Here is a 12130-nt window from a genome sequence, read left to right on the forward strand (position 1 = left end):
AAGTGAACTGGTGCACGCCTCCATTCAGTATTTCATTGTATGGAATCAATGGGTTTGGGCTGGCTATTAAAAAAGGACAGATGAGGGGTCTGAAATCTGGCCTCATCAAGAGAGGGTAAAGCCACGCCAAAAATATCATGGCAGATCAGCTGTCAAAACTTCAATTTGCGGATGTGAGACACAACTAATGTGGGCCCAGCAGTGTAGTCTTTCACTTCCACTGCACAATGACTGCGGCTGCTGGCTGATGGCAGAGGGAGGGGAAATATGAATGCAACAGATGGGATTTTAAAATTCAGCGTCAATTGTTCATCAAAACAGACAAAACAACAGGACATCTGTTTACCTGCTGGAGTGTCAATGTTCCTCAGCTCTTCTTTGTCCTGTGGCGCTGCCAGGTCCTCGCTCTCCTCTTCACACGCGTCGCTGGGGCTGTAGTGGCGGGGTTTCATCAGCAGGGACTTTCGCTTATTGACAGGGGCGCCCTGCACCCCATCCTGGGCGCTCCTCTTCCTCACCGCGGACCCATATGGGCTGGAAAAAAGGGGTGGGGGGGGGGGGGGGGGGAAGCAGAGGAGAAGGAGGCGTCAGGATGCTCATTTTAAGCTCCGCAAATTCTAAACTTTAATCTATATTGTATAAAGAAAAAAAATCTCTTTTATGAATGGTGCGAAGGTTAATCAAGTGTTTAAATCGTAAAATCTCACCTGTGGCTCTCAGTGACGCAATCGACCAGGACTGTGAAACAAAGACGAGGAAGTATTAGACGTAAAGCCGTGTTTACGTTTCCACCACAACGGCGTGGCATCTGTCAACATATTTTTTTTCAGCAAGGCTCCAGGCGCACTCAGAACTTTTGGACTCTTGCTAATGAAATTTTACAACGTCCTGTAAATATTTGTTCTGCAGATAATGTCTCAGGGGTGATATGAAGCTGCCCTTTTCACCATAGGTTTTACAATGCCAGTGTATCAGTATAATCAGCAGACGGGTGTAGGAGTGGACTCCTCATTGATCTGAAGAAACATCTCATTCAGCCTGCTCACTCTCTGGAAACGTGAACGTAGCTCATCCTTTGACAGCATTGACGACATGATCTAAAAGGCTAAATCCGTTTCCCCAGAGGGAGCCCTGCGTAAATCTCATTCACCAGTTGCTCCGCTACTGCCATGAAGCACAACCAATAATAATGACACTCTTCATGATTTATTTTTTATTCTATTCTATTTTATTTTTTATTTTATTTTTTTTGCAGTTGTGATAATAGTCCCCTCGTGATCAGGAAGGCTCTGCAAGCTTTGCACACTTGCATGATGGCATATCCAGTTTAGAGGTTTTCAATCACACAATATATACACACACTCCTTCACTAATTTGAAGCCCGTGTTTGAATTTAATGAAGTTATTCCCCTCTGAATAATGAAATGGCAGTGCAGTGCTCTTCAGACTGTGAAGATAATAGATAAAACTGACAGTTATAAAGTTGGATTGTTGAACTGATACCCCTAACCTGTGATCGTAAGTGGTGTGTGTGTGTGTGTGTGTGTGTGTGTGTGTGTGTGTGTGTGTGTGTGTGTGTGTGTGTTTGCTAGTAAGTGCCTAAAGCAGAAGTCTAAACTCACCTGGGCTACTGTTGCATGTTTTGAAGGTTTGCTCCTCACCGTCAGAATCCATCTGTAAAAAAAAAAAAAAAAAACATCATCATATATGCAGATGACATGCTGATTTAATTAGTGAGTTAGTCAACTATAGTGTCAAATCAATTTACCTAAGTATTCTACAATTTAGTCAAACAAACAAAATAATAAACAATAAAATAATAGGTAAAGTACAATTAAATGACAAAATTAGCTAAAATAGCACTCAAAACTATTAAGGTTCTCATAATCAACTCAAGTTGAAAGGCAGAGATAATAAATTAGTTTTTAACTGATGTATGGATATATAAAGGTAGGTAATTGCAGTATTAACCAAAAGGTTTATCATCTCTATATTTCTCTATATTTTAGACGGAACAAAGCTGAAACTGGCTGATTGATTTAAAAGCTTTCAAAGATGTGTGAGTTATGAGAAGATTAGATTGGGACCAACAATACCGTTTAAAACACAAATTCATACTAATATTTTTTAAATCAGCACAAAAACGGAAGCCGATGGAGCACTTTCAGGACTGGAGTTGTGTATCAATGCTTTTTGGTGCTAGTTAAGAGACAAGTATTTATTAATTTAAATTACAAAACAGATTTTTGGGAGGGTTTAGCTGATGAACTGGGAGCCCCGGGGCCACTTAGAATCCATATTTGTGCACAACGCCACAAACAACTTCTAAAACACTGGTAACATGTAAACACACTACCCAGCATTAGGAAAAAAAAAAAAAAGAAAAAAGTTCTCTAAGAGTGAGAAAATCATAATGACACAAAATTATGACACTTAAGTACAGACGGGACCTCATAGTGTGTGTTTAGACAAAAATAGTTGCTAAAAACCATCCACTCTCACTGGCTGTTGCTTGTGGATCCCAAATAAAACCTATTAAACATAATTATTCCGGGATGGTGGCGGTGTATAGTGGTCACAGGCCAGTGAAATCTGTGAGTCAGAGGATATGCTGTTACTTTTCTCTGGTAATGGGAAACATGACTCCTCTCTCTCGTTTGCTGTTGTGATTGAAGGCACTGACCTGTCATACATTTATAATAGGGGAGCAGGTGTGGCAGTGATGGACCTTAATTTCCTTTAATAAACCTTTTATGTGCCACACTCTTAATGCCACGCCGGGCCCTCAGAGGTCCTGCTCATAATAGGTTCATTACTTTTGATTACTACAGCCTATTGAGACAAACAACTCCAAAACACTATAGATTACGTTCTGTAAAAATGAGTGTAGCTCATTAGGTTATAACACTTTCCCAAACAGACACGCCTCGATATTTTGTATAAATGTGTTGTTCCAAAAACAAAATGTTTTCTTCACATCATCCAGCCTGTGATTTTCACCATGGAGGTAAGTCAAGGTTCAACTGACGTTATCAATTTAGATAAATATCAAGACGGAATTATTTATTTTTTTCTTTCTTCTGGTGATACTCCTCTAGTAATATAAAATAAATTATTATAGAACAAATCATAACATTTACATTGTTATGTATTTATTTATTTAGATATTTAACAGTTTTGCTGTTTTCTTTTCTTAACCTAAGTAAATCATCTCCTTTCATTTCTTTCATTGCCCACAACGTTCACTTCGTGGGTAAGCACCCATCAGGAGAAGCCTGCTGTAGTTTAACAAATGGGGATAAAAAAAAAAGGCCAAACATGTATGCTTCAACGACAATGGCTTGTTTTCCTAATTCTTTTTACTGTATATGTTTGTAACAATAAAAGAGTGTAAACGTGTCTTTATTTGTCTGTTTGATATTGTGCCATTTCCAAAAACCTACACAGTCTATTTAGAAAAAGAACCTGCAGATGTCAGGATCTAGATTGATTTCAAGCATGTAAATAGAACTGATCTTGATGATTAACCCCGGTGTTAGATTTTTGTTGTTTAGTATCTGGTATGAAGAGGAAAATAAATTAAATCTATTTCCAAAGTTCTCACCCATTCTAGTATCGTTTCTTCAGGACTATAAAAAAATCTGGAGGTTCTTTGATGGAGGAAGTAGTTTTAAATCAAGCAGAAAATGAATATGATTGATGTGGTCAGAAAAGAAAATCAAAGTATATGATGTGTTCGCAGAATGAAAATTGTCATAATTCTTAATTTTGATACATTTAATGAAGGGGAAAAAAGTCAGATTTTCCAGTGTTGGAGCTGCCAATCAAGGAAGCATTGGCCGATTCTGATCTCTGGCCGATTTGTTATCGCATTTCTTTATACTAACCTGTTTCTTTCATCAGAAAGCAGAATCCATCTGAGCCAACAACGATGCTACAGCCCTTCATCACATCAAAAAAAGTGGGTTCAGCTATATTAAAGACTTTGTCATCTGCCAGCCTCCCACAGCCCTCTTCAAAAGCAAAAAGCCATCTCAGACTATCTATCTACTATCTGTGATCAGTGCAGTCGAAAGAGCGCTGACTCTCCTCCACTTACGGAGCACTGCTGCTTATTCAGACAGTTACATAATTATCTGTTTCCTTCTTATCGCCTAACAAATCCACATGCGAAACTTTGCTCCGCAACAGACCATTCACCTTTGATTGTGGTTTTCCAAGCACGGTGAAGGGTAAGATGCCAGACTCGCACTGTTCTCCCCGGCTGCTGTTTTCACGCTTGTTTTCTCTCAGGATGGGATCGTGTAATTCATTATCTGTGACAGAGAAGACACAAGATTAGACACTTCTGAGCTGTATGCTGCAACTTTTCCACAAGAAACCCGAACGAGATTTGGAAGGGACTTTGCGAAATTGCGTCTTTCATTTCATGGTATGGAAACACCCACATCCATATCTCCAAAGGCATAAGGAAAGAGAATGCAAATTGATTGCTTGACAGAGATCAAATTGCTTGCTTCTAATTAATACAAAATATCCAAGAGGGAAAACAAGGATGAACACAATGAGTACATTAAGCCTCTTCACTTCACAGATCTTATTATAGAATTATTTATTTCTGTTAGCTTTGGAGAAAGAAAAAAAAAAAAGAAAAAGCACACGTCCTCTTAATTATAGCTCAGAGAGCGTTTCCTCAGAAAAACAAAATTGGGGGGAAAAAAAAAGAAGAGGGGTGTAGCGAGGAGGGGGGTTATTCACTCAGTTTGATTTGCATATGAAAAAAGACTACTACTATTCTGGCTGGTTCGTCATCTGCTGAATCATATTTAACCCCCCCCCCCCCCAAACACACACACACGCAAACACACACTGCCGCCCCAACATAAGTAATGTTTCTCAGAGGGCAGATTTCGCTGGGGGGCGTGGGGTGGGGTGACTGAAGCAGCCTGATGCTGAGGGTCTACGAGACTTTCCGTGTGCTAATCTGGCTGCTAACTGTCCTTGAGCCCAACCCATTTTCCCCCTAACCCCATCTGCCAGCATTCCCACCGCAGAGGAAGAGAATGGGCTGCAACTGGGTGGGTGGGTGGTTGGGTTGGGGGGGGGGGGGTGCAAAAAGAAAAAAAAGAGAGACCTTCCCAGTCCAGCAATCATGAATAACCATTGCCTTGCACCATTATCAGGGGAGCCTGGATCCGAGCTGGAGATGGTAGAGAGAGCAAACGTGTGCGGTACCCTGGACGATCTGGACATCGCACTCACATTTTGGTTGTTAGTGATGCTATTATTATTATTTTCATATAATGCCTTATTAATACTCTGCAGCTGCTGTGGATATTCATCACTGACCTTGAGTGTGTGTGTGTGTGTGTGTGTGTCTGTGTGTATGAGTGTGTGTGTGTGTCCCGCCTCAGTTCCTAGCTTATCCGTCCACTTGGGATGCTCTCGTGTAATTAACACAAACATTATTGTGATGGAGTAAAAAAAAACAAAAAAAACAAAAAAAAAAAAAAAACAACAGCAACTCTGTGCTGATACCTCATCTTGAAACCAATAAAGCATGCCAGAGTAGCAAAGTAAGATTCTGGAGAGCACAAAATTAATTACATTATTTACATTTCCTTTAGATAAGGGGGTACAGGCGATATGATGGAGGCAAATGAGATTACACAAAATAAGATTTCAAAATGTCAGAGCTGCACTCCCAACCAACCAACTGTTATGATTAGATTACTCTTTTAATATAATTACTGTCTAAGGCTGTGTGTGTGGAAACAATGCATACATAAAAAACAGCAGCCCCGTATTAACTGAATCCCCCCCCCCCAACCCATCCTTTTTTTTCTCTGAGTCTTTTTCTCTTAACCTTTCTTCAACAGTATCATTTTGAATTATAGGGAACGGATGGGTGCTCTGCACAAGGTCACTGTCTGGTGTGCACTCAGCCCCCCCCCTTCCTCCTGGCTTGTTTTTGTTTCCTCTTCCAGAAGCACACTGAGCGAAGGGTTAAAACTGGAATGGATTTAATTATGGAATGAATGGAATTATAATGCGCCTGCAGCAAGTTTTCCTCCTTATTTATTAAAGCAGCTGATGGGCCAGGTTTGATGAGCCACTTCTGGCATAATTGAGTCATCACACAAAGAGGGTTCCTCGCATTCAGAGTGGTTTTATCAGCAGCAAACAGACCTGATTACTGGCAATTACACTCTGATCTAGGGAAAGGAGAAAAAAGGGTAAATGTGCGGGGTAACTTTTTGTGTTTATAGTTTACCCCGGGAATAATTTTCACATTAATTTTACATGCTAAGTGTTTTCTGTTTATGTATCATAAAGAGCAAACGGCAGGAGATAGGACCTTTTACTTTCATATTTCCTTGTAATGAAGGTCTGGGGGATACGTTAGACTGATCGCAATTCATGCTTACACCATAGGTGGTTTTTAGTGTAAAGGAAGTGGGCTAAGTCTATTTTAGCTCAAGCTGTAAGGTGCGCTATAGCTGCAATGTACCTGTTTGGATAGTGCTCACACCTCTTCCTGGGCAAGCTGGTGATTGCTTTTGCCATTTTTCATTGAGATGCAAATAGATTCATGGAAAGTAAATTAAGCCTCGGTCAGACAGTGAAATCAACTTCTGCTCAGAGAGTATTTAGATAAACAACTTTGTTGTGTGTGTGTGTGTGTTAGTGTGTGCGTGCGCGTATGTGTGGATTTTTGTTATCTTCTTTTGTGTGGCCACGAAGCCATCAGACATTCTGTGCCTAAATACCAGCTGGACAGTCCAATAACTGAAAAATAAATTAGGAGGGAAGACGGGTCAGAAAATGTCTGTGTTTAATTTTAGGTTGTTCCCCCTCTTGAATTTCACAACAAGTAAATTGATCATTACATGTATATTATACAGGTGTGGGCTGGTTGCCGTTGTCCTGGTAGACAAAGATTTAAAAAAGTTATGGATTGAAAATTGCTTTTGTGGTTTACAGCCCTGTGAAAAGCTGGAGAATAAGTTGGAGTGATGGAAGCTTTCTCTTTCTGTACGAAGCGTAGCGCAGCTTTGTCCCTCCTCGACTTGTTGCTGCACAATGTCATTTGGCTAGCTGAAAGGAGGCCACCACACCTACCCGGGCAAATTAGCCGTCTGAGGTGATGCCTTGACCCTCCCCACATGTCTACACCCTGACTGACTTAAAGATCATCCTGGGCATGATTAATCAAAAAAAAAAAAGGTAAAAAAAACAAATCTACATGTGAATCTAAGCTCTAATAAGGCCTTGCCGGCAGCTCTATAAAGCTTGGAAGTCCACACTACTCCAAACATTTTGGATTGAAAAATCTTCCTGGATAGAAAAGAAACGTCTTCCGCTTCAGAATAGAAGTCCAGTTGTTTTGGGGTTTTTTAAACTTGATTTTTGGATTTACCGGAGAGTCGTTTTTTCCTTGTAGCTGTTAGAGAGTAGCACAGCGCTGTGCCTCACCCACCTGCTGAACAAGTGCTTCTTTACATTTCCCTCGCCTCCAGGAGAAAGAAATCAAGTTTTCTCCATCAGTTTGAAGCATAGAAAAGCAAATCTCTGCCCCTCTCCCACCATTTCCTACACACCACCGGTTCGTTAGCTGAAAGGTGGGTACTACATGTATCCCTCTCTTACAAGAAGGACAAATTTGGGTGCATGGCAATATTTCCGGAAGCAAAAAAACAAAAATAAACCCATAAACAGTTATATTGTGGAGATTAAAAGAAGTTCCACCTATTGCTCTTATTGAGGTAATTCTGTTTTAAAGCAAAGGAGCTCACTGCAGGCTGGCTACATGAGCAGAAAGCCTGACCAATGTTATACTCGGCAATAAGCATCAGAAAATAGCTCCCAAATTAAACAGTTGTTTGTAATTAATCTTCAGTCTATGTAGTGAAATCAAAATAACATTACACATCGAACCAGGATTTATGTTATTATAGCTGTGTTAATCAATATGTTTTATGATTATGGCAGCAATTGGAAGAATTGCTGCTTTTCTGTCTTAATAAAAGCAATTAGATCATGTAATACATGATTTCAGTCTAACTACTGTAACGTCGTAAAACAATAACAATTTCACTGCAGTATATTCCATGACAATGTCGTTTTGCCCCATATCTGGTACAGCGCAATTGATAATTCATTAAAACAACCCAATTTATCTTATCTTGGCTTTTTTCAGTTGGCCCGTGCAAAAAAGATGCTGAGCAGACTTGAACTTTTTAAGATTTGTTTCAGTGGTAAAATGAAAGTAAAGATCTTTATATGCGTGCTTCAGAGAAAAGAATGAAAAAAAAAAGCTTCATCTTAAGAAAAACCCTGCCAACAATTTATGAGCATTCCTCTGTGTAAAGGAGTTTGGTGGTTTCATGCAGACACAGGCAAAATCCTGAAGTCAACTGTGATTTCAGATATAACAGCCTCACAGCTATCCTGACGGCCAAGCAAAGTGTTTGTGCCTTTTGCCAAAGTGTACTTTTATAGAGAAGCGTATTGGCATCTTATCACTTCTCCAAGACAGAGATGCTTCAATAAAGGAGCACAGCTCACAGAATTCTTAACAGACAATTAGGAGGCTGGCTAGAAGCTATTGCTTCAATGATTTGCTATGATGGCAAAACTACAGGGGAAACTTGTTGTTGGACGGAGTTAGCAGAAGTCCCATGAAAGAGTTAGATGGTGACACCTTTGCCGAGGTGATTTATGAATCTTGTAATCGCGTTCCAAAGTCATCCCAAAGCCTTTCCCTCTAAATTGAGTTCATCTGGAGCCGGACCACACAGAGGCCCCAAGTCCAGATTGTTTCTTCTGACATCAAAGAGCCAATTTCCGTTTTTGACCGCCTTTCTGCCGCTTTTAGTCCCCTTATCTTATAACAAGGGGCCTAGATGATATGCTATTTTATTTTGTAAATTTCAATCCAATTAGGGACACCAAAATATTGAAACAAATTCGCATCCTCCTCTAAGCCATTCATCAATAGCGTAATAAATTGAGCGGAGCGCAATTCATCCACTGGCAAGTCTCCAGCTTGTCAAACGGCTCGTGTGTTAGCCCGAATCTTTGGATTCTATCGTGAGCGTGCTTTTCCAAACCTGTCTAATTTAGGGGACAGGTGTTTGGGTGAAAAAAAAAAAAGAACTTCCAGCTCTGGTGCGACAATGAGGAGAGTAATCCCGCTCATTGTCCCTGCCCAAGGAGCCCCTTTTCATGGAGGAGGTCACATGAATGCTACCAGGTGGTCTGCAATTTGGAGAAACGTAGTAACCGCTCCGGCTAATCCCCCCCCCCACCCCCCTTCGTCACAAAAGCCAGGTCTCCAGTGCTCAGGGAGGCTCTCGGGGGGGCAAAAGGGAAAAGTTTACAATGCTCACAGAGGGTCTGAAAGGAGTCAGGGACTCGAGCGGTGATTCCTAATCAGATTGCGCTGAAGTGAACAGCTCGCATGGCAGCTGTAGTTTTCCCAGGGTTAATTACCTTTCACTGCTCTCTCTAAATGAGTCAGCTGTTCCTGTCATTAAACAACTCCACTCTATCTCCGCTCTTGTGTCCTCTTCACACATGTGCACATGTGAGCACGCACTAGCAGGCATTATTTGAAACGTGTTCGGTATAGCGATCAAAGGCTGTTTAAAATATCAATTATTCGATTAACGGGAGGACTTTGATCGATTTGCGTACCCCTCGGCGTCCTTTGGAGATCGGTTTCCGGTCGGTGTATTTTGATTTGCGCCACTGAGCTTTATGCATACGGGAGGCACCGGTCCCAGTACACCTCCCATATACACCAATACAGAACAATACTACCAGTCTGTCGGGGTCTCATTGTAAACGGCCCCCCGTTGTACTAATGGAACACATAAAGGAGCAAACATGCTCACATATGTGCACATGCAAACACTAGCATATGCGCATACACCAACACACGCACGGTCCAGCTCGAAACATAGATGTTCTGTCATCAATGCCTAACAATCTGTCTGCTCGCAGAGCTCAGCAGCTCAGGATGTTGGGGGAGTTTTAAGTGAATTTTGCCACTGTATGTTAAAATCCCTTGGCCACCTGGATTACAAACTCTAGTCCTTTAACTCATGCCAGTATAAATCCGTGTTAACTCGGATTTACCTCTGGCATATGAATTCTCAATCTGCGTAAGCTTTGTCTGGAATGAGTCGAACATAAGTATTTCATGCGGTTAAGGATGCCCGGTGGTGATTTTTATTTATTTATTTTTTTCCCATTTTGCGATGAAACGCACACTCGGGAGATGGTTCAGGACTAGTTATTAGAACAACTTGAGAAAGCTCAGGCGGAGTTCAACTACAGTCGATATGCGACACCGTTGCGGCCTTTCATGTCCAGGTGGAAGTGTGCAACACTGCACTGTCAAAGCCATGCAACCATGGCAACCAGTATAAACTCAGAAAGGGTACACAGAGTTTGAACCACAAAGGTTTATTAGGGTCACTTAAGGAAATTTTGGGAAGGATGTTTTTTTTTTTTTTTCTCCTCTGGATGTCCGATCAGCATTAAGTTAAAATGTTAATAATAAAGGGACATTTTTATTTCAAGATTAAAGGCTACATATTTAGACAAAAGTTAAAATACTATTTCATCAACAAAGTGTTGAAAGTAATGGGGAAAAATAGTTCAGTCAAAGATGTTCATTTGCACAAGGCGCAATTATCGCTATCGTCTTTTTGCTCTGTTTCGTGAATACGATCTCAAAATAACATTTTTTTTCAGTGTTCCAGCTGTATTCCTTAACATTGCCACTTTATGCAAGAAGGTTTTTGACTTTTATCTTGCAGTTCTGGCTTAAGTAACAGATACTTTTTTCTTGTCAGTCGAACTTTTCTTTTTTTATTTTGACTGTTGGTTTAAAAGTATTTTGACTTGATTCTTGTAATTTTTACTCTTCTTTATAAAAATACTTTGAAATTTTCTTTAAGTTCTTGAAAAATATTTTTTAATTTTTTTGTCATTTAATTTTTTTTTATTCCCAAAACTATTTAGATTTTTTTTATTGACATGTTATCCTTTTCATCATCCTTTTGACTTTGCCTCAAAACAGCCCAACAACAAAAGAAACTCCTTTTTCTCCTTAACTGACCATAAAATTGTCATTGTTAAATGAACCCTAACATTTATATTTGTTTGAACCTAAATCCTGGTCTGCAACCAAAGCGATCACGATAAAATAAAACATGGCAAAAGCAGCCTGGAGGATCTAAATTAAGTATTATCCAATCTCTAACACTCGCACACACACCCACAGAGACACACGCACACACTTCTGAGTTAAGCCAGACTATTTTGTACTTAAAAGGTTAGCAGGGCTGTTTTGTGAGTTTGATCTGTGCTTGCCAAATCAGCAGATGGTCCATGAATATGATTATATGCATCAATAAAGGGAGTAATCTTTGACAAAATGTAAATTTGACTTAAGTCCAAGCTTTAATATACACCATGGACTTTACCCACTTTCCAGCTTGACACAAGAGCACGATATGCTAAAGCACTTGAATTTCATCCACTGATGTACTAGTCTAGTGCTACTATTCTAGGGATTTGAAAAACTGAGCCAGACAGTCAGTAAAGTACATCCACACATTCTTTTAAATTTGCCTGTATATGCAGGATAGGCATCTTATATTTCTAAGTGAGCAACTGAGCACTTCGGTAATTGATTTAACCTGAGCTTGAGTGCTTAACAAGGTCCTCTTTTGAACAGCCATCCTTTTCTCTCCTAAACACTTTTTTGGCTAAATCTTAAAAACATTTTTTTAAAAATCACTAAACTAAAACACCTTAGAGCACCTCTTTAGCATTAACCAGTATTGTTCTGTGAATAGAAAGCAAGTCTCTTACTCAAGAAAATAAAGTTAACAGTAAAGTTTAAGTTTAAGAGGCAATCAGGAAGTTAAAAATGTTCCACTAAAATGCGGTGGTCTTACCCCCGAGTCTCTTAAAATGAATAAATAAATAAAAAAAGCATCAGTTATTGACCCAGTCATTAATCTACTTATCTGAGCCTGAGGCTTACACAGCACAGCACATCCTTACGCAGACAAACAGAATCACTTGTCTCCCCTACGTCTGAACGCTCTCG

At 40.1% G+C, this 12130-nt stretch overlaps 1 protein-coding gene across 5 annotated transcripts in view; it reads right to left on the reverse strand.

The window, feature by feature from the left end:
* st18 (ST18 C2H2C-type zinc finger transcription factor) overlaps nt 1–12130 on the reverse strand; it is a 50811-nt gene that overhangs the window by 19965 nt on the left and 18716 nt on the right. For all 5 annotated transcript variants that reach the window (XM_036138277.1, XM_036138276.1, XM_036138278.1 and 2 more), the window contains 4 exons: nt 4201–4316; nt 1623–1674; nt 708–738; nt 347–534 (listed from right to left, as the gene is read on the reverse strand). In XM_036138277.1, the coding sequence (XP_035994170.1) occupies nt 347–534; nt 708–738; nt 1623–1674; nt 4201–4316 (387 nt within the window). The remainder of the gene's footprint in view (nt 1–346; nt 535–707; nt 739–1622; nt 1675–4200; nt 4317–12130) is intronic.

The sequence above is a fragment of the Fundulus heteroclitus genome, chromosome 6 (genome assembly GCF_011125445.2).
Source record: "Fundulus heteroclitus isolate FHET01 chromosome 6, MU-UCD_Fhet_4.1, whole genome shotgun sequence".
Taxonomy (NCBI): Eukaryota; Metazoa; Chordata; class Actinopteri; order Cyprinodontiformes; family Fundulidae; genus Fundulus; species Fundulus heteroclitus.